Consider the following 22,902-nt stretch of genomic DNA (forward strand, 5'->3'; position numbering starts at 1 on the left):
TTAAAATTTTTAATTAATATTCTAGTATACGTTGTCTTTCCCTAAAATCTGACAGTTATGTATTACCAACGTATAAAGTTTATCTACAAGAATATAGTACATAGCTTGTGATCCCTTCCCAAAGTGCTTCACCTTACACTTGGCCACATTAAACTGGCAGACATTTAACATTTGCCCATACTGCTAGTCTAAAGTGTCTTTATATCTTCCTTCAGGATTTCTCCATTTACCATTGCTCTTCGAAGTCTCGCAAACCTGCAAATAACTGAATATTTCCTGTTAAATCATTTCCTATATCACTGATATATAAAGTAAAACATGAGGGCCAAGTAACGAGCTCTGTTGTACACCACTGGTCACTTGCCTTCCGGACTCGCTCAACTCCTCCATAAACTGGAGGAGTTGAGCTCTATTGCATAAAATTGGAGTTTGCTCCAATTTATGCAATAGAGTTCTATGTGGAATCCTGTTAAATGCTTTTGCAAAGTTTAGCAATATCACTGAGCAGCCATTTCCCAAATCCAACTCCATTATCATTTTATTATAAAAAGTAAGCAAATTACTAAAGCAAGACCTGTCCTTCACAAAACCATGTTTCCCTTTATGAAGTATCATATTTCTATCAACCCAGCCTTGAATTCTGTCTTTCTCCAAGATCTTAAATACTGATATACCGCTTGGCCTATAACGTTACTTATTAGTAGAAAGGAAAGTGTTTGTTTGCTATAAACAAATTTATGATGAAAAGAAGAGGAATAAGCAAAGCACATTGGACATTTTCATTAAAATGTCCAATGTGCTTTGCTAAAAATACCTGAGATACCGCTTGGCCTATAATTTGCTACTTGCAACCTCTGCAGTGGGACTATTTTGCACTCTTTCCACTCTATTGGCACCTTCCTAGTACTGCAAGTATGACTGGCTGAATCATTAGTGTACTCCAAACAAGAGGTCATGGATTCGAATCCTGCTGCAGGCATGGATGTATCACGATTGTTTTAGCTTGTATGCTGCTATGACTTTGATATGCGGAGTATGACCTCTGCTGTCCTTGCACCATTTAAACCATCATTATCATTATCTTAGTACTGAGGCTTAAATTAAACAGTTTTGTGAGAGGAGCTGATAATTCCCTTGCACATCCTCATAATACATGGGTCAATATCCATCTAATCCAATGACTGTGTTCCTATTGAGGTTCTGCAATATTTTAAGCGCCTCTATTTCTTCAACCTCCATTCTCTTATCAATCGATATCACAACTGGCATTGCAATATCACCACCTAGATGCACCCCTGCAAAATGCTCACTGAGTAATTCAATTACAGTCATCCCTTGACTTATCAGGATTCTGTTCCATCCAGCAAGACATAAGTCGATACATTAAATCAACAGAGTTATAGGAGTTAGGGATTTAACTGTAATAAGTATACTATCATTTTAATTTTTAAACCTTATAAAACTGTACTGTGGATTACTGCCACTTTCGACCGTTTAAAAAATCTCCACCTTTCTCACTTCTCATAAGGACAAGCTTCCACATCTTAATCATCCCGGTGTATACCAGATTCCGTGCTCTTGTGGATTATCTTATTTCGGACAAACGGGAAGATCCGCCTCTATTCGGCTAGAAGAACACCAATCTTATATTGAATACTTTAAACATAAAAAGTCTGGACTTTCTGAACATGCCATCTTCACTAGACACAGAGTTCATTGGAGAAAGACAAGAGTTCTTCACAAAAGTCAGTTTCTCATGGAACGCCTTTATAAAGAAACATGTGAAACTCTACTTCATTCTCTTAACTTAAACAGATCCGACGGCTTATGTCTATCCCCTTTATGGGAGATAGTACTTTACAAATCAGCTAACCTTTCCTAACTTTTTATTGTATTATTATTATTATTATTATTATTTTTTTTTTTTAAGGAAAGTTATTGACCTTTTTAGTTATCTTACACCAGCTACTTAGGTGGCGCTTTTTGGAATGGTCAGTTAGTGTTTAATTTTGAGCTTAATGTACTGAAGATGCCTGTGACACACAGGCGAAAATTATACTAATAAATAATCTTTCTACGTGAGTTTTTTTCCGTTATTTATTGTGTACCGATATGTCTACTCACGGTTTACCTCTTTTAAAATTTATTCTGTATGTCTGGCAATCTCCCAGATCAAGACAACATGATCACTTTCCCCCAAGGTCAAGAGAGCCTCTGTAGTTCAGCAGTCCTTCGGATTGAAAGACCTGGGTTCAATTCCTGTTCATGATACGAGGAACCTTTATCTGGTTTCTTTCGACTAAAGGTTAATTAACCAGTCTCATACAGAGATAGAGGGTTATTTTCTCCTGGAAACTCAGGTTTTTCATCCCTCAAAACGGGCAAACTGACCAGGAGAACATACACAACTGACAGACAGGATACAGGTAGGTGGCGCCTGTGGATAAGTAATGTTAAACTTGTGCTCCTGCATTTTATGGTAATTATAAGTGTTTTTTTGTGCAAAATAAGCAGCAAACAGAAAAGTAGCAGAAGGTACTAAGCAGCCGATTACTACAGTACAACTAGTAAGTAAGTACCCACAGCCCGTTAAATCTGCTATATTTTACTACTAAAAAACAGCCACGTGAAAGTGCTATGCCTATCGTGCGAAGTAAAGATGGCGGCCAACAACGGAAGACTACGAGTCCCGTCAGCGTAGCAGCACTGATCACCAACAAACCGAATGGCATTACGAAGTGCCGCAGTTGTGAAACTGAAGTCAAAGAAAGGAAAAAAAGGAATATTGTGCGATTTCTGTTGCAACTGGCTATATATTTCCTGTGCGAAAATAAATGAATCTGCACACAAACTTTTTACCGATCTAAACCAGCCCTACTTCTGTACGACGTACCTCCCTTCTGTAAAACGAATACTAAACCTAGGCAAAAGAGTCAATAACCTCGATCAACAGCTTAATACTGTGATTAATACCTTCTCCTCCAAATTCGGAAAGTTGGATACAAAGCTTGAGACGCTCAGCGACCAGCACCCAACCACAAGTGTGCCCATGCCTGCTAACGAACTTCGTGAACTAATTACATCATCGGTATACGAGTCACTCGAGGAGAAAATAGGAAACTCAACGCTGTTATCCTGAACTTTCCGACGGAAAACGATACATCTGCAAACTTGCAGGAGAATGCAATTTCGATCCTAGAAATATCTTCAAATGACATTGTATTGGACACCCCATTAACAAAAGAAAGGACGGAACGAACTTTCCACGTCTTGTGAAAGTGACCTGCAACTCACCAATAAACACAACCAAATTTATAACAGTGATAAACAACCAGCTAAAGAACACTTGCCCCAAGTCGCACATATGTGCTCGACCTGATTCAACCTTTGCCCAGAGAGAACAAAGACAGAGAGAGACCAAAATGGAGACAACAGTTGGGTAATAGACTACAAACAATCCAAACTAGTACAAAAACCACGTGATGCCACTAGCAGCCACGAAGGACACCAGTATGCAGGCACTGCATAGGAAATGTGCAAGACCCTTGGGATCAAATCCATGCCTAACAGAACCTTGCATATCCACTTCACCAACATCCGTGGCCTCAACTCCAACCACCTACTCTTTTTAACAGAAACTCAAATCTCTCCTTCCCCCAGCACTATTCATCTCAACCTTCCTAACTATACACTATTTAACTCCTTTCAACCCAAGGGTGGCATCTGTGTATACATCCGCTCTGACATACCCTGCCAGAGAGCAACCAACTTAGAATTGCCCAACTTCGACCTTCTTTGGCTGAAGATATCCATCCCCCACTCAGTCAAATTCATCTGCTGTCTCTATCGCTCTCCTAATACCACTAATCACTCTGAACTCTTCCATTTCTTCTCCTTAAAAGTTGATTTTCTGCAATCCCACTCTCCCAACAGCAAAATCATCCTCCTGGGTGACTTCAACCATTACACCAATTGGCTTTCCTCTTCCAGTTATACAGATCCTGCAAGCAGAGATGCTGAAACATTTGCAGTCACTAATGACCTCACACAAATTGTTCAAAAACAGACCAGAATACCAGATAATCAAACCACTCCCCAAATATCCTAGATCTCTTCCTTACTAATGATCCCTCCAAATATGCAGTGAATGTAGTGAGCCCCCTGAGCAATTCTGACCAAAACTTAGTGCTCATCTCCTCCCCCATGCAACAACATTTACACAGTCACCCATATACAAGAGTAGTTTGGCATTATAAAAGTGCCAAATGGGACAGTCTCTGAGGCTACTATGCTTCATTCCCATGGTTAGACTATTATTTCCGGCTTTCCAGTCCAAACACATGCACTGAATGCATCACCAAAGTGATCCTCACTGGCATGAAAACATATTCCCCATGCTACTCAGACCTGCCGTCTCCTAACTAAATCTTGGTTCCCCAAAAAATGTGCCAAGGCTGTACAAACAAATAATCAGGCATACCACAACTGGCTCAAATCAAGAACCCCGTCCTCATTCAATGCCTATACTGAATCCTGAAACAAATGCAAGAAAATTATCAATACTTCCAAAACAGAATTTGAACGGGCAAAAAGCAGGAAGCGTACAGCCTGTCCAAACAGCAGCCGTGCCTTTTGGTCTCTTGCCAAGTGAATTGGCCGTAACTTTTGCCCTACACTATTCCCACCTCTATCATACCCAGATGGCTCAATAGCAACATTACCCATTGAAAAAGGTAATCTCCTGGCATCACACTTTGCCTTCAATGCACACATAACAGACAATGGCAAAACCTCCCCAGTCATTCCAACTGCCAAACATACAATGTCCCATGTATCCTTTTGCCAAAAAGACATCACAAACCTGCTGTCTAAATTAGACACAAAAAAGTCTCCTGGCCCTGACGGCATTCCCCCAATTATCCTGAAGGTCTGTGCATCGAAACTGACTCCTATCCTATGTCACCTGTACACACTCTCTTACTCCACTGGTATATATCCCAAAATCTCGAAACTGGCCCATATTCAACCCATTCCTAAAAAGGGTGACAAATCACTACCATCTAAATACCACCCTATCTCACTCACTTCAGTCCTATATAAAGTAATTGAGAAAATCATCAACTCTCAACTCCTAATCTACCTTGAAGGTACCCGGCTATTAAGCAACCACCAGTACGGATTCTGTCAAAGCCATTCAACAGGAGATCTACTCTCATACATCACCCATCACTGGACAAACACCATGAAGAAATTCGGTGAATCCCAAGTAGTTGCACTTGATATCTCCAAAGCCTTTGACCGAGTCTGGCACAAAGGCTTACTAAGCAAGCTCTCATCATTTGGACTGCCTCAGGACTTCTGCAGATGCGTTGCCAGCTTCCTGTCTGGATGCACACTATGTGTGATGGTAGAAGGCTCCCTATCTTCTCACCATCCAACAAATGCTGGGGTCCCACAAGGCTCAGTTCTCTCACCGACCCTCTTCCTTCTATATATCAATGACCTACTTCAGTTGACCTCAAACCCAATACACAGTTTTGCAGATGACAGCACATTACATTACTCCCTTTCATTTGACAACCCCTACTCTACACAACTCACCTCAACCCACAGAACATCAACCACCACTGCCCTTAATTTTGACCTCCAAGCGATCTGCCAATGGGGCTCAGATAACCTCATCAACTTCAATGCTAGTAAAACCCAGTTCTGTCTTATTTCTCACAAAAAAGAACCATTTTACCCCAGCATTGTTTTCAATAACACTCAAATTCTCAGACAAGATGAAATTTCTCTTCTCGGAATTACCTCGACGTCAAGCCTCTCCTGGCATAAACACATCACAACCATTGCATCCTCAGCTTCCAAAAAACTAGGCTTCCTGTTTCGCTCAAGATGCTACTTCACCTCTAAACAGCTGTTAACACTATACAAGTCACAAATCCATCCAGCTCTCGAATACTGCTCTCACAGCTGGAGTGGGACTCCAAAAAACTCCCTCAAAATGCTCGACTCAATACAGAGGAGAGCAATTAGACTAATAAATGACCCATCCCTCACCAAGTCATTCCCCTCACTTTCACATAGACTCCTGGTCTCCGCAATTTGTATATTCTACAAATATTTTCATGGAAAATGCTCATCTGAAACAGCATCAATAATTTCCCCACCCTGTACTAAGCCCATTGGAACACGTACATCTGCTGCCCAACATCCTTTCACAGTACACCTCGAAACCCACAGAACAAATTTCTTTTCCTTCTCATTCATCCCCGCTACTGCAGTATTGTGGAACAGTCTTCCCCCAGACGTATTTCTCAAGAAATACAACATACAGGCATTCAAATCTAATGTAAACAAGTTTCTCCTTTCACAATCCACCACCCATATACGGTACTAACGTCGTACTACAGGTTGACCAGCCAACCTCCTGTATATGGGTCCAACATAAAAAAATAAAAAAATAAAAAAAAAAAAAAAAAGGACATTATAACCAACAGTTTCATATTGGTTTCACAAAATGGTGCCATATTATCCATATGGGACTGATGGCCACTGTATCATCATACACTAATTAATCCCAGTGCAAGACTACATGATCACTTTTTCCCAAGCAGAGGCAGCATAGCTAGATTGGTTAGTGTTAAGTTCTCTGATGCAATGATCAGATCCAGCACTTCCATTATATGATAAATTTAGTTTAATCCTTTATCCCAGTGAGAGCAAACAAAGTTTGGGCCTGAAAATATCTTCAGGACTGAATATAGTGTTGTACTATCTTACCTGGATAGGTAGTATAGCACTACTTACCCAGGTAAGATATAGTAAGACTGAATATAGTGTTGTACTACTTACCCACGTAAGATAGTATAACACTATATTCAGTCTTGAAGATATTTTCAGACGCAAACTTTGTTTGCTCTCACTGGGATAAAGGATTAAACTAAATTTATCATAGTCTAACCTAGTGAAAAATAAACTTTCAACTTCCATTACATGTTTCCTCAGGTAATTATCTCTCAACAGTTGTATAATTTTCATTTCCTTCTTGCCTGTAATCATTTCTCCTCCCAATTGGGGATTTCAACTATGTTCCCGTAGCTGAAATCCTCCATACTCGACCTGTACTCATCATGCTAATTTGAAAGTGCATGTCATCTACATTCTTCCTTATACCCCTTGGATTATACCACCAACCAATTGCATATTTTGTCCTGTTGGATCACACTAAATAGCCTGAAATGAACTGCCCTCTGAATCCCTGTTCCTCTGATGCACCTCTACTCTTTCTGACTTCATTTCCTCTGCTATCAATTAGTGACCCCCCCCCCCCATCCTGTTCTGTCCTCTCTGAAGACACCATATCCCTTGCATAATGCCCATAACTTCTGGCCAAACTGAGCTAACTAATGCCAAAAACTACTCACCCTTATTCCAAATACTTCCTGCCATCAGTATACAGAAACTGCAGTATCCCATAACTTCCTTACACCTTGTGTTGCTTAGGCCTAAAGTTAAGAACTTGGAGTGCAACATTTAGCATCATATGATCACTCTCCCACTTGCTAACTTCCAGGTTGCCTGAATCCATGCATGCTCCCCACCCCAAACATTCAGTTTCCCTGACTCTGCACTTCCGAACTCTCAATGAACAACCCTCTCAAGATTCCCGACATCAAATCCATTCAAATGCAAGCCAACCACCTTATATAAATCTCAAACTCACTCCACACCATTCCTCCTGTACAATCTGCATTCTGATTCATTTGAGATCACAGCTCTCCATCTCAACTTGCCTCTATTACATCGTGGCAACAGACTCAAATATTTTAATTTCTCATTCTTTTTCACATGCACTAGCAACTCTTTCATGTCTTCCCACATACCACACTTGTCATCTGCTAAATCATTTGTACCAGCCAAAATAAAGATCTCATTCATCTTCATCCTCTGCATTATTACAGCATCACTGATATCCTTAATCTTAGAATCAGGAAATCACGATTTCATCACATACTCCTCAATCACTCCTCTTATCAACGAATTTCTATACAAAATCCACTCCTTATTCTCATGCTTTTGCTCTTTCATGCTCTGCTTACTCCGTCTTTTCTTTCGCTTCTATGTCATACCATCCACCAGGCATTTCTCCAACTACTCAATCTCATGTTTTTTTCTGTGGAGAACTCCATGTGAATGTGCTCCCTTTTCCATTAGCATCCGGTTATTCAGTTTTTTCACCATGTCATTCATACAGTTGCTCATACCACTTGCAACACTAACTACACTAATTGCATTATCACATATTTCATCTTTCTGCTCAATAATATCATTCTTCTTATTTTCTTCACATTTTTTTGCATTTGGTCATTTAACACTCATGACAAACATGTTCTCCAGTTTTGTTCCCCTTTGGTAAATCTCTTGCTGTGCAAAGGGCATACATTTTGTACAGCAGGTCTATGGAATGAACATTATGAGAACAGGTCGAATATTTGTGGGTTACAGAAAAAACTAGTTAGTAGGCAGAAAAGTGGTGATATGATTGAGATATACGAATTACTGATTCCAAAGATTAATTCAAAGGAAAGTTTTCAGAACAGGTCTGGTGGTGGGAGAACTAGGAACCCATCCATGGAAACTGAGTAAGAGTGTAGTTAGCAAGGGTGTTAGAGCTAGTTTTTTTTTTTTTTTTTTTGCTTGGAGAGTAGTGAATGAGTGGAATAGATTGTCAGAGTCTGTTGTTGGTGCCATTGACTGTGAATGAGTTCAAAGAAAAGTATGATAGATACTGCACAAATGTTGGATAGTTCTTGACATGTTTAGGGCCTCCCTCAATGAGTCTAAGGATTCCTTGGAGTTGTCGTAATAATAATACTAATAATAATTATAATAAAAACTCTGCACAGTTTAATTTCAGGTTTAATCTGATACAGTTGTTGTTATTCCATTGTAGGCAACAGGTACATGATGGTTTCTTAAGGAATGAGCTGACCTCGCTGCAATATCTACTACCTCATTTCCCTTGATTCCAGTGTGGTTAGGAATCCAACATGGGCAAATGTTCAAATGAAGTTTCTTATCTGACAGAACAATGTTGGATCAATGAAAGCAACTGATGTTGTTGATATGCCAAACATCAAAGTGCCTGAAGATAGTTTCTTGGATTGGTATAAATAATACACCTTTGAGAGCAATTAAATTTTTTATACCTTAATGCAAGCTTTATCAAATGCAGATCAACAGTACAGTTGGTACATTCCATTGGGATCTGACTGGAAAGACAACTTGCAGATCCCACTAGAGACTGAATTTGAACCATTTGTTTAGATAAATACAAAAATCAGGAATGAATGTTTGATTAATTTGCAAAAGAAACTGCATCATGGAATACAGCTATGTGTTACTGGTAGAGCATTTAGTGATGCCCATGCAGTAATGGCTACCCTGATGTCTAGCACTTGCAGTAATATTATTCAAAAACCAAAGGGACATATTTGCTGGCCTGGTTGGCCATGTAGTTCGTGTATCTGCTCTCCAACCAAAAGGCTGCAGATTTGAATTCCTAAAGACAATTACAAACATCCACAGACATGGATGTTCGTGATTGTCTTCAGATGGGAGATGAATTTCATCACCTGATACAAGACCACTACCTGCTTATTAGTGACCTGAAGTGGCTTGAAAAAGTTCCATGCTTGGTCTCCACAGCAGGGTTTCTAGACTATGTATAAATAAATAAATATGTAATTAATTAAAATAGGAAAAAAAAAAAGCAGACCATCCACACTATTAATGTACTAAGTTTCACAACTTTTTGTGGTCACTAGCAATTACTAAGTGCTGAATATGAACATCTATCTGCACCTCAAGAGGTGGAAGCTAAGGTGCAAAGGATGTTTATCTTTCTTCAATACTTATTCCAGAAACTTTTTTGTTGTTGTTGTTGTTTAAATATGAGTCCCAAAACCTAGCTTCTGTTGACCGGGGATTATTGTTTGCCTTAATCTTAGTTGTGGTTAATGATGAATTCCAATTTGAGACAAAAATGCAAGCAAACAGTTTCTGTGATGAAAATCTGAATCCTCTTGAATGGCACCCAGTCTGAAATATGGCCAATAGCTTGCTGCAACGGTCTTTCCGTGACTTCACAATGAAAGAGTGACAAAGGAAGGAAAAGTCATCCACACAGAGGGCATTAGTTGGAGAAAGTTATTCTGTTACTGAGTAACTTTGACAATAAACAGTATGACATTTAGTATAGAACCTTGTGGACTCCCTCTCTTGGAGAAAGGGTCGAGAGAGGATTGATCCACCTCAACTTTGTTGGGAGGGATTCAAGGAGATGTAAGTTAACAATTAATCTGTTGACCTTTATGGCACTGTAGCCATTGAACAGGCAAGGCTGGTGAATAAAGTTAGTTCAGCAGTAAGATCAGGAAGGTGAATGCAGAGACATCCATTCCATCTATTAATGAATCCAGAGGCATGATCTTATTCTTTGGGTGAACAATTCATTATTTTTGAACTAGCGATCTTACTGTTGAACTCTCCTTTATTCACAAGACTTGCCAGTCTGATGGTTACAATGCCAAAAACACTCAATATATTAATTGTTAACTCTCATCTCCTTGCATCCTTCTCAACATGTATATACAACATGACTATAGTAATGCTATCATTGTTCCTTATATCCACAGCACCTCAGAAAAAATAGCTACAACTCTAAGAGCATACAATCTCTGCACAGCATTCAAACCTTATCTAAAGTTGGCTACCTCATCCACTCTTCCAAGGATCTCTACTTCCATTATCAGTTCCAGATACAAAGTATCAATGTAGGCAGATACAATGTTTACAAAGTTCCTTGTTCCTGCAACTTGTCTTACTATGGTCAAACCAGGAGATCTGCTGGGTTTGCAGGAGATTTGCGAAACTAATTCATAAGCCTCCCACCTAACACAGGTAAGGCTAGCCAATAGTACCAATAGAGGGCATCCCTAATAGGACTTTAGGCTTTCAGTCTAATTAACTGAAAGAAATAACAAATATTAATAAAAACTAGAACCAAATAAAAGTAGAAGCAAAAATCAGAGTCCGGTGGAAAATTGTGGTGGAAGACCTATGCTCCCAGGTGGAGTGAAGAGGTTAAGTAGATGAGAGTTTGTTAAAATCGTACTTACTGGGTGAGAAAATTAAGGATGCGAGTCTATCAGAGAACAAAAGCAGAGAGTGAAAGAATTGATAGTAGTGGCAGGAACAAATGATTTAAAAGGTGATAAATTTGCTATGAGAGAGGACCTGAAGGAATTACTAGAGGTAGCAAAAGAAAAGAGTGAGATAGTTAAGATAGCGAGTATGTTGCCACGGTATAACAGAGAAGAGTTGAGAAGGAGGACCATAATTGCAAATGACTCTATGTGCAGGTTATGCAGGAGGAGTGGTGTGGAGTTTGTGGATGTATGGAGTCAGTTTGATGGATGAAAGGATTTATATAAGATGAAAGGATTGCATCTGAATGGACTTGGTGTGTGGAGACTGGAAAAGGTGTTGTTGAATGAAGTGGATGTGCGGAATCAGAGAAACTAGAGTTGTTGTTTGGGGGGGGGGGGGAGTGTGATGGGTTTCTGCATTTCATGTATACTAATGCCAGGAGTATTAGGAACAAGAAGGAAGAATTTTTGGCCTTGGTTGGCTCTTCTAGGCCACAGGTTATTGGCATTAGTGAACCATGGCTGAGAGATGATGATATAGTTAGTGGGAAAGAATGTGAGGGATATAGTGTATTCAGGAGGGACAGAGAGAATAAAATGGGGGGGGGGGGAGATGAGCATTATTGATGATAGCCGATGAACTGCAGCCAAGGAGAATAGAAGTTGAACTGGAGGATAGTGAAAAGAGCACATTTGAGGCTATTTGGTACGAGATTGAGACTAGCAGAACAAAATATACAATTGGACACTGCTATAGACCAGGTGATGGAATAGATGGTGGAGACAGTATGCATAAGCAAATAGACGCAATGAGTGGAAGGATGGTAATTATTATGGGGATTTCAACTATGGTAACACTGATTGGAAGGAGAGGACACATGGGAGGAAGGAATTGAATTTTATGCAGTTATTAAGGGATAACTATCTGTGACAGCATATAATGGAAAATACTAGGGGGTCAGAGAGTGCTTGACACAGTAATTGCATCCAAGAATTTGGATGCAATGAATATGATCACATTGCCGCCAATCGGTGAGAGTGATCATAGGTTCTTGACCTGGGAGGTGACTAAATATGTGGAATTTTCAATTAAGACAGGATACATGCGGAATTATCAGGCTGGTAAGTATGACAAGCTTAGGAGTTTGATTGGTTCAGTGACATGGCATGTAAAACTGCAAGGGCTGGATGTTGCTAGTGCATGGGAGGTGGTTAAGGAGTGTTTGCAAGAAGAATGGCTGGCTATATACCTAGAGTCCGAATAGTAAATAAACTAGGAGTTAAATCGATGAATAACACCATTAAGCTTGTGCTGCAAAAAAAGAAACAACTGTGGAGGGAATTTAAGGTGAAAACTGACCTGCAGGCACATGAACGGTATAAAGCGCAGGCCAGAAGGGTAACAAGTGTGGTAAGAAAAGCAAAAGTGGATTATGAAAGAAAATCCCAAACAGTTTTTTTGATATGTTGCAAGTAAAAGAAAAAATGTATACGGCAGAATGATTTTAAAGAATGCCAATGGTAGGGAGCTAACCAAATCAGTTGATATAGTGGAATTACTGAGTGAGCACTTTGCAAGAGTATATCATCCAGGTGGTGATATTGCAGGGATGAAGGAACCAACAGCTTATACAGAAATTGTGGTGAATGAAGTCGAGGTGAATAGTCTATTACAAAACCTCAATGTGAATACATCTGTGGGATTGAATGGCATACCAGCTCATGTCGTACGTGAAGCAGCTAAAGAATTGTCAGTGCCCTTGACCATTTTGTTTAATTTGAGTCTCGGGTCTGGGTTAGTCCCGAGGGGGTAGAAAGAGGGGAAAATAGTTCTATTGCATAAAGGAGGTTCCAAGACTGCTGTTGAAAATTACTGACCGATCAGCATATCAGGAGTCATCGTGGTCTTGAAGAAAGTAATCAAGAGGAAAATACAGGAATGGATAGATGAAAATGGGATACTGTATGGGGGACAGCATGGTTTTGTGAATGGTAGATCATGCCTTACTAACTTGCTCACGTTTTATAACACAGTGATGGCTGAACTGGATAAGGCCTTTGACAAGATACCACATGGAATTCTAATCAGTAAACTGCAGCATATGAGGATGGATATAGGGTGGTTGACGGAGAGATATTAGAGAGTAGTTTATTCAGGAGTAGAGTCCAAAAGACGGCCTGTGACTAGTGATGTGCCGCAGGGTTCTGTTCTTGGACCACTACAGTTTAATTTGTTCATTAACGATATAGGAAAGGATCTGAGAGGAACTGTTCATTTGTTTGCTGATGATGCAAAGTTGGGTAGAGCAATAGTTAATGCACAGGATGTCAAAATTTTGCAGGATGATTTGGATAGTTTGGAAGACTGGGCTAAGGAAAAATGGATGTCAATTTAATGTGGCAAAATGTAAGGTTATGCATTTTGGGGTGAAAAGATTAGCAGCAGTATACCACATTGGTGGAACTGTACTCCAGGAGATTAACGAAGCCAGGGATTTGGGAGTGTCGGTGGATAGGGAGTTGAAGTTTAGGGGGCACATTGCAAAAGTGGCTAAATCAGCTCATCAAATCACTTGGTTATTGAAGAACACTTTGACGAGCAGAGACAAGTTATTGTTCCTCTGTATCGAGCCTTGATAAGACTTCATCTAGACTATTGTGCCCAGATTTGGGTGCCAGGGTTTCTTCTTGATGGAGAGGAGGTGGAGAGGATCCAGAGACGAGTGACCAAGATGATAGCAGGTCTATGGAATGAACCTTATGAGAACAGGTTGAAGATTTGTGGGTTACAGAAATTAGTTGATAGGCAGAAGAGAGGTGATATGATTGAGACATTCAAATTACTGAAGGGTTTCTATAGGATTAATTCAGAAGTTATTTTTGAGAAGAGGACTGGTGGTGGGAGGACTAGCGGCCATCCATGGAAACTGGGCAAGAGTGTGGTTAGCAAGGGTGTTAAAGCTAGGTTTTTTACTTGGAGAGTGATGAATGTGTGGAATAAGTTTCCAGAGTCTGTTGTGGGTGCCATGACTGTGAATGAGTTCAAGGCAAAGTATGATAGATACTGTGTGAATGTTGAATAGTTGTTCTTGACATGATGTTAGGGCCTCCCTCGATGAGTCTAAGAACTCCTTGGAGTTGCCTGTAATAATAATAATTTCTTGGCATCTTTAATTTATAGTATACCAAAGTGGAAACCTTTCGACAACATGTATAGAGCTTAGTTTTGAAGATACTTCACATGAACTTTTGTTCTTGCATCTGGTTAAAAAAAAGGATGAAAACAATAATAAAACTTCCTGTCAACTATATTTCCATTTTGCTTCATACAAAAAAACACTTTGGTTATGTCACACAGCATCTTGGATAACAAAGAAATGCCAACTTGATAGAAAACAAAATCCTACTGCTTTTTCCAAGTTTTCTTGTGGATAGATTGATTTCTTAAGTAAGAATGTTTTTGTTCATGTACGAAAGAGGTGAAATAATTTTTGAAGTTACCAAATGCTGGTATGGTTTTCTTTTTTTTGAAAAAAAAAAAAAAAAGAGAGAATGGTTAGGTTTTCTCCTGGAACTTGTTTTTTGAAAGAATTTTTTAATAATGTATCTGTTTCTTACCCCTTCTTTCCAAAACACATAGATCATAACTTTTTCCTAAGAACAATTCCTTTCTTTTCCTGAAAATACTATGGAATATATATCTACAATTAAATGTCTTATGTCTGAAGAAGAAATTTTTGCTGTCCAGAAACTGTGAGATATTCATCACTATTTAAATGTAAGTAAAGTAAGTGTTATTTATACAAAGAACAGATCCAAGAAAGAGTGGAAATATGTTTTCTTTCACTATCCTATATGTATGGAAATAGAACTGAGAATTTTTTTTTTTTACTAGTTTTGCTTAAGTCTATGCATCCAAAACTCATTCAGGAAAAACCAATCAGGCTTTGAAGCAACTAGTTTTCCATTTATTTAAGAAGTTACTAAAAAAAATTTTACAGAAAGATTTTTCTCTCCAAAAAAATATGTTTTGATTATACTAAATTTGATACGCAACAGGTCTTCAACCACGTGAAAGAGTCTATGTTCAAGTGAGTGAATGAAAGATAGGTAGGTAGGTAGGTGTGTGTAAAACAAAATTACCTGGTCAATTTAATGTATTGTTTTAGTACACTGCTTTATGAAAATATATCTATAGTAACTGTTATGTTTGAACTTAAGCAACCAGATATTTGGTTATTTTATATACTGTCCCAACTCAAAGCTATGCACTTAGAAATCTATGTATCAGATTTCTCTTGAAATCTGATACATAGATTTCATATGTATCAGATTTCAAGAGAACACTATGTATCAGATTTCAAGAGAAATCTGATACATGGATTAAGAAAGAGCAAATCAAACCTTTGTTAATCTTTCACCCTGAACTGACATCAAACTAAGTACTTTCAAAGCATTTGACAAGACTAGCAGGTATAGAGAGGGTTGACTAATGGTCAAAGCCAAAAAACTGGTAGGAGACCTCCACATCACCTTTAAGAAATATGGAGAACTGACTGTGGCTTCTGACCTAATGTCTAATAGTCACCTTCATGTGATGCACCCATTAGTAGGTAGCAACTGGATAATGAAAAAATGAGGATGGTCTCGCAATTTAGGATTCAGCCGAGCAAATTGTACTCTCTATTGGCTTAAACTAGAAATATGTATGATGGTATGACTGATGAAATTTCATATAGGCAAAATCACTGCCTGATTAAATAAACAAGGCCCTCCCCTGCGGTTTTCAACAGGGACACAAGACAAGCAGTGAAAAGTCAGCTACTTGAACAGACTCAAGTTAATCGCACAGAAGAATACACTCAACATCAGAAGAACCGAAGATAAGAACCATCAATATAAGAAGCATTAATGGAAAGGAAATGTCAAACTTAATGAAGAACTGGAAAAAGTGGTACTTTTTCCAGTTCTAGGTGGATTAATTCAGTCAGAAGTGACTTAGAAGAACAAAACGTTAGATAAAACAATATTGGAGTGCTGACAAGTAATAGACTAACTTAGAGGAAACCATTTTCTTAATAAACCATACTGAAAGATGCACAAGAGTTCTCTCAACTACCATAGCTGATAAAATATGATTAGAAACCTCTAAAATTTTAAATATTAAAGCAATCACTAGCAATCTCTCCATAACTGAATTAGCAGCTGTGAAATCTTTAAAAGCAAGCCAGGACATCATAATCACTAGAGTCGATAAAATTTTGAGAAATTGTTGATAGATTATTAATAATTTAACTTATTCATGCACTGCTGTCATAGTAGCCTGAACACGACTTTAAGGTACATAATCAAGAAATGGATGATGACATATTCAGAAGAATATAATAATTATTTTTTTATTATATTATTATTAGTTTTTTATGCTGATGCACTGATAATGACAATTAGTTTCTGGTTGAAATATTTGCCGTAATAAAATTATATATATAAAAAATAATAAAATTATTACATTATTAGAATTAAAGATGATAAATGTGATAAGAAAACTGAAGATAAGGTTATCTGCATGTCTGGAGTAATTACTTTGAAAGAGTGTTAAACAAAACAAGCAGTAATAGAACCATACTAGAAAATTTTCAAGAGGAAAGAGAAATACTTAAGTATATAAACATTTTGCATAGATTACACTATATAATTCAGAGAGCCTAGTCAGAAGGTCAAATGCCAGATAATTAAAGTAGAACTCGCATAGTTCCCATAGGCGAGATTTATGCAAGCATACTTGAAAAGAGATTGAGAAAGATTTGGAAGAGAATCTTGAAGAACAAAATGGATTCAGGACAAATACATGTTGTCAGGATTAGATTTACACTTTACAACAAACAGTTGAGAAATCATGGAAATATGACAAGGGTCAGTACTTAAGTTTTGTTGATCTGGAAAAGGCATATGACAAGGTGCCCAGAGAAAAGCCTTTCAAAACACTACAATTATATGGAGTAAATGGAACATTATACAGAGCAGTACATAGTCTATGTGTAAGCTGTCAGTGAGCAGTTACAATGGAAGGAAATACACGAAGATGGTTTGATGTAAAATTAGGGATAAGACAAGGATGTGCATTATCTCCAGTCTCATTCATCATCTATATGGATCACATGATGAAAGAAAGTGGCACTTGACTTGATATTAGAATTGGAAATGCCAAACTTAGCTTTTTGCTTTACATGGATGATGTACTCCTAGACATTTCTAAATGCAAGTCTCCAAAATTCTCTAACTAAACTGAATAGCAGCTGCAACAAATTTGGCATGAAAACCAACAATAGAAAGACCAAAACTATGAAAATTGGCAGAGAGATTAAACACATCAACTGTATTCTGAATGAAGAGCATATAGAATAAGTAAAATATTTAAGCTATTTAGGCAGTTTTTAGTGAAGATGGCAAGTTAAATATTGAAACAGACAACAGAATAAGCAAAGTTAGTATGGTGGATAGCCAGTTGAATAAACTTATATGGAATAAGAGAGAAATGAGCCAAAACACCAAACTAGCAGTATATAGATGACAGTGTTCAAATCAGTTAAGTTATGGATCTGAAAGTTGGCTTAGAAAAAAAAAAAAAACACCTGGTCAAAGAGTAGAGACCACAAATATGAGGGTTCTGAGAAACAGACTGATTTGGAGGAAAATTGTAGATAGGAAGTTAGTAATGATGTAAATTTTTCATGTAGTACTATCATATCCTGTACAACCCATGAGGGTACATGGCAGGAATTTGATGATGATGATGATGAAATACGACAGTTCGTAGTAGATAAAAAAAGATGTGATGGGATAATTTGAATTCGGAGAGCTTAAAGACAGAGAGGAACAATTACTCTACTTCTATAAAGTAAATGATCTAATGACTGCAAACACATTGTTTTATCAATGTCCTAATAATACATATACTACATGGACATCCCCAGATGGAAATATAAAGAACTGCCATAAACAAACAATGGAAAAGATCAGTAAACAATGTTCGAACGTTAAGAAGTTTCGATTTCGACACTGACTGTGAAATATTAACTGCCAAAGTGAAAATAAAATTTAACAGGAAAAATAATATTACTAAAGAAGCAAGATTCGATCTATCAAAACTAAAAGACATTTCAATCAGAAGTCAATTTTCAGAACAGATGTGCCGAGATTACCCCCCCCCCTCCATCTCTCAGAGCAGTAGAAAATATTGGGAAGAAGAAAAGAAACAGTGCTATCAACTGCAAAAGACATTCTACGTAACAAACCCAAAATAAACAATCAGTGAATAACCCAAGAAATCCTAACCATAATAGAAGAAAAAAAGAGAAGCCGAGATACTTGTAAACCAACAAAACAATGAAGAGAATAGAGAAAAATACAGAGCACTAAAAAATAAAGTTGATAACCTGTGCAAAAAAAGCCAAAGAAAAATGGCTAGAAGAAAAAGCTAAAAAATGCCAAGTATATGACACTACAAGAGAAATTATAAAGGAATTCTCAGCAAAAGCAGGAACAATGATAAACAAAAAGTTGACTGAAACCTGGGAAATTTGGAGTGATAAGGAAAATTTGGTCGAACCGTTTTAAGATTATCTTCCATCAAGAAAATAAAACTACAATGCCAACAATAGGAGAAAGTAATGATCACCCAAAAATTTTAAAAGTTAGATATGCAATTAAACAAATGAAAAACAATAAAGTAGGTATTGATACCATCCCTACTGAACTGTGGTCATATGGAGATAGCACATCAATAGAATATTTAACAATCCTATTCAATAAAATACTAGAAACAGGAGAGATACCAAATGACTGGAGAACTGGAATCATTCCAATATACAAGAATGGAGACAAAAGAGATTGCAGAAATTACAGACCAATCAATTTACTCTTTCACACCTATAAAATATTCATAAGAATTATACAAATTAGATTAAAAAGCATCTATAAAGAACTGATAGGCACAGCACAAGCTGGTTTCCAAGGAAACTATTCAACAACAATAGACCAGATTTTCACATTGCACCAACCAGCAGAACTCAGCTAGGAAGACCATAAAGATTATATTGTTGTTTTGAGGACTTTAAACAAGTTTTCAATAGTATCAATACAGAAATTCTTCTTAAAGTTCTACTAGAAAAAGCAATAGATAAATATTGGGTTGGCAAATAAGTTCATTCAATTTTTCAGAGTGGAATGAAACACATTTTATTTAATATATATAATACATACTAGTCAGTTATATATTGACCCTCTTTATCAATGACCTCTTGCCATCTGTCCACCAACTTCATTATGTCGCATTCATAAAACTCCTGAGGTTTACTGGTGAAAAACTGATCCAGGCTGTTTGACAGCCTCCTCATTAGCGAAGGTTTCCCGTTCAGAGAATTCTACAACGATCAGAATAAGTGGTAATCAGAAGGTGCCAGGTCCGGTGAATACGGAGGTTGCGGCAAAACATCCCAGTCAGGACATAACAATTTACTTCGGGTTGTTAACGATGTGTGGGGTCTGGCGTTGTCGTGGTGAAAGACAACTCCTTTCTGATTTGCCAATGCAGGACGTTTTGTGCTAATTGCACGGGCCAGTTGCGTTAACTGTGAGCAATACACAATTGAATCAATCATTCTGCCTGACGGTAACACCTCGTAGTAGACACCTTTATAATACCACTGATCACCACACAGAGAGCATGATCTTCTTTGGGTGCAATCCTGCTTTCAAGGTTTGCTCTTGTGCCCCCCATGATCTTTACATACCACGTTATTGTACACAACCCATTTTTCATCTCCCGCAATCATCCGCTTCAAAAATGGGTCGTTTTCTTGGTGACGTCGCAGTGAATCACAGATGGATATGCGAGCAGTCATGTTGGCCACAGTCAATTCATGCGGCACCCAATCATTGAGTTTTGAAACATATCCCAGCTTGTGCAAATGATTTTCAACGCTTGTATGGGATATGTTCAGTACTGCAGCAATTTCCTGCACTGTTTGTGATGGATTTTTGTTGACGACATCCTTCACAACACCCGAATCAACCTCTGTTGGGCGACTGGCACGAGGCATATCACTGACATCGAAATCTCCAGAACGGAATTTGGCAAATCACTTTTGGCATAAGCGTTCTGTTAAGGCACCATCCCCATATATGCTGCACATTTTTTTTTATGGGCCTCCGCAGCTCGTTTGCCTTTTTTGAAATAAAAAAGCAAAATATGCCAGTAATGTTTACGTTATTTCCTTCCATTTCTAAAAATATGTTACACACACACGCAACTGAAGTAGGCCGAACAAAAATTCACTGAAAGGTTATATGAAATGTCGCCTTTCAACTGCGCAATAATGCAATAGCAACAGGCGAAGCAGCGTAAACTTGTACTAACACATAAATCGAACAAACTTATTTGCCAACCCAATATATAATACAGTTTCTGATAAAATATTACTCTAAGAAAATGCAATAATTAAAAAGGACACACTCACAACAGAACCCATAGAGATCCAAAAAGGAATAATGCAAGGATGTCCATTACCCCCATGCCTATTCAACATATATCTAGAAGTTGTAAAAAATGCAATAGATAATGAGCCTGGAATCAATATCAATGGCTTAAATATAAATAATATCAAATATGCAGATGATCTTTGTTCTTATTGCAAGAACCACAAACGAACTACTAATAAACAAAACCTGTAAAATATATGACATGGTAATAAATATACAAAAGACAAAAGTGATGAAAATAAGGAAGAACAAAACTAACAACTCAGTCACCCTAAATGGCGAACAATAGAACAAGTGGATAACTTCATATATCTTGGATCAAAACTAACAGAAACAATCACACACAGAATAGTGATAGGATGGACCACCATGGGAAAATTACAGAAAATCTGGAAAACAAACAAGATATCTAAACAAGCCAAAATCAAATTATATGAATCAACAGTTATCTATGGAGCAGAAGTATGGACAATTAAGAAAAGAGAGAAGAAAAACTGTTGGCATTTGAAATGAAATGCTTAAGAAAAATAAACAAAAGTTGGATAGAAAAGAAAACAAACTGCACAGTTAGACAAGAATTATCATATAAGAAGACAATATTAGAAAAAATTAGAAAACAACAACTGAGATGGTTCGGCCATGCAGCATGCAGACAGACTACCCAACATCCTAATAAATACTCTTACAACTGAAAAAAGAAGACCCAGGAGACCAAGAATCACTTGGCTTAAATTAAACAAGGAACATTTCAGGATGTAGAACTTAAATGTATCTATACTTACTCTTTCTAGAACATTCTTCTATTGATGGGAAGACTGGCTGTGAACAAGAGCAAGATATGCTACAGCAGGAGCAAGTGCACTGTGACGAGTGTTTCTTGTTTCTTGAAATTGATGACATGCTCTCATAACAAGATTCTGTTACTTCCATTTCCTTTGACACCGGTGTCTTATTATTTACATTCATTTTCCACTGTTGTACTTCTGAATGACAAAGTTCTTCTGCTAGAGTTTTAGCAAATGGTGACGGCACAAATAATTTGTCCTTGTTGCAACAAATGGAAGACTTCACGTTATGTACAGTATTACTATGTTTTACATCGCATGTTTGTGAATATTCATACAAAGGGCTATCTCTTATCTGTTTTTGCTTTTCACTGGTCTCACTAATAATACTTGTGGAAGGTACACAATTTTTAACTTGATAACACTGGTCTGAGGTATGCTTTGTTTCAGTGGCACGCTTTGAGAGGTCAAGTGGCACATCTGAAAATCAAATTAACATTTATACATTTTATGAAACATTAGTTAAATAAATTAGAAAAATATTATCATTAAAATAAATTCTTTGCAAAACAGAAGAAATATACAAGTCTAAGAAAAAATTTCTCCCTCTCTCCAAATGCTGAAAAATGCTTGTGACTATGCATAATAATTTTGTGGCCCAAAGGAGGTCAGCAGTTCACTTGCAAGTCATTATGTCTTTCTGATCTTTAGATCAAATAATGTACATGGAAAGAGTTATTACACTGGCAGCTCCAGGTAGTTCAAGAATTTACAGGATACTGACAATACTACTACTTCTCTTCTGTCTCAAGGTGGATTGAGTCCCTCATAGATAAGAGCCTTCCAACCATTCTCTGTCCAAATCTCTTTCATATCCTAAGAGTTTTGAAATCCAATACAGTTCTAAGGGTTTTATGTTAATCTTGGTCTTGTACTCTCCATGGTACTCTCAAATACCAGGCGAGGAAATCTGTCTGGTTCCATTCGACTGATAATACAGTCAAATGAAATTTGTGAGAAATATCTCTAAACATGCTAATGTGCAGAAATTATATTCCCGAGTCTAGAGTTGACAAATAAAATCCAGAGTGACAATGAACCCATAGTATGCCAGTTATGCTTAAAAATAATAACAGAAACTGATATTCCTTGAAATGACAAGTTATCTGATGTCACTATCGGATGAAGAGAAACTATGTTTGATACAAGGAACCACAAGTGTTTTTTCCCCTCCCTCCACAAGTGTTTCCATGACATGTTCAGAACTGTATGCCATGAATTTTTTGGAAAGTAATGCAACCTAGAAGCTTTGTTAGCAGCAAACAGACAGTGTCATAGGATTCATTGAAAATATTCAGTGTCAT

At 37.6% G+C, this 22,902-nt stretch overlaps 1 protein-coding gene across 1 annotated transcript in view; it reads right to left on the reverse strand.

The window, feature by feature from the left end:
* The window catches only part of LOC150097624 (uncharacterized), a 350,600-nt gene that overhangs the window by 45,559 nt on the left and 282,139 nt on the right, over nucleotides 1–22,902 (reverse strand). The window contains exon 8 of the mRNA XM_090406960.1: nucleotides 21,536–22,018. Coding sequence (XP_090263086.1) covers nucleotides 21,536–22,018 — 483 coding nt within the window. The remainder of the gene's footprint in view (nucleotides 1–21,535; nucleotides 22,019–22,902) is intronic.

The sequence above is a fragment of the Typopeltis vanoorti genome, chromosome 17, assembly GCF_054136105.1.
Source record: "Typopeltis vanoorti isolate ZY-2024b chromosome 17, IOZ_Tvanoo_1.0, whole genome shotgun sequence".
In the NCBI taxonomy this organism is placed as follows: domain Eukaryota; kingdom Metazoa; phylum Arthropoda; class Arachnida; order Uropygi; family Thelyphonidae; genus Typopeltis; species Typopeltis vanoorti.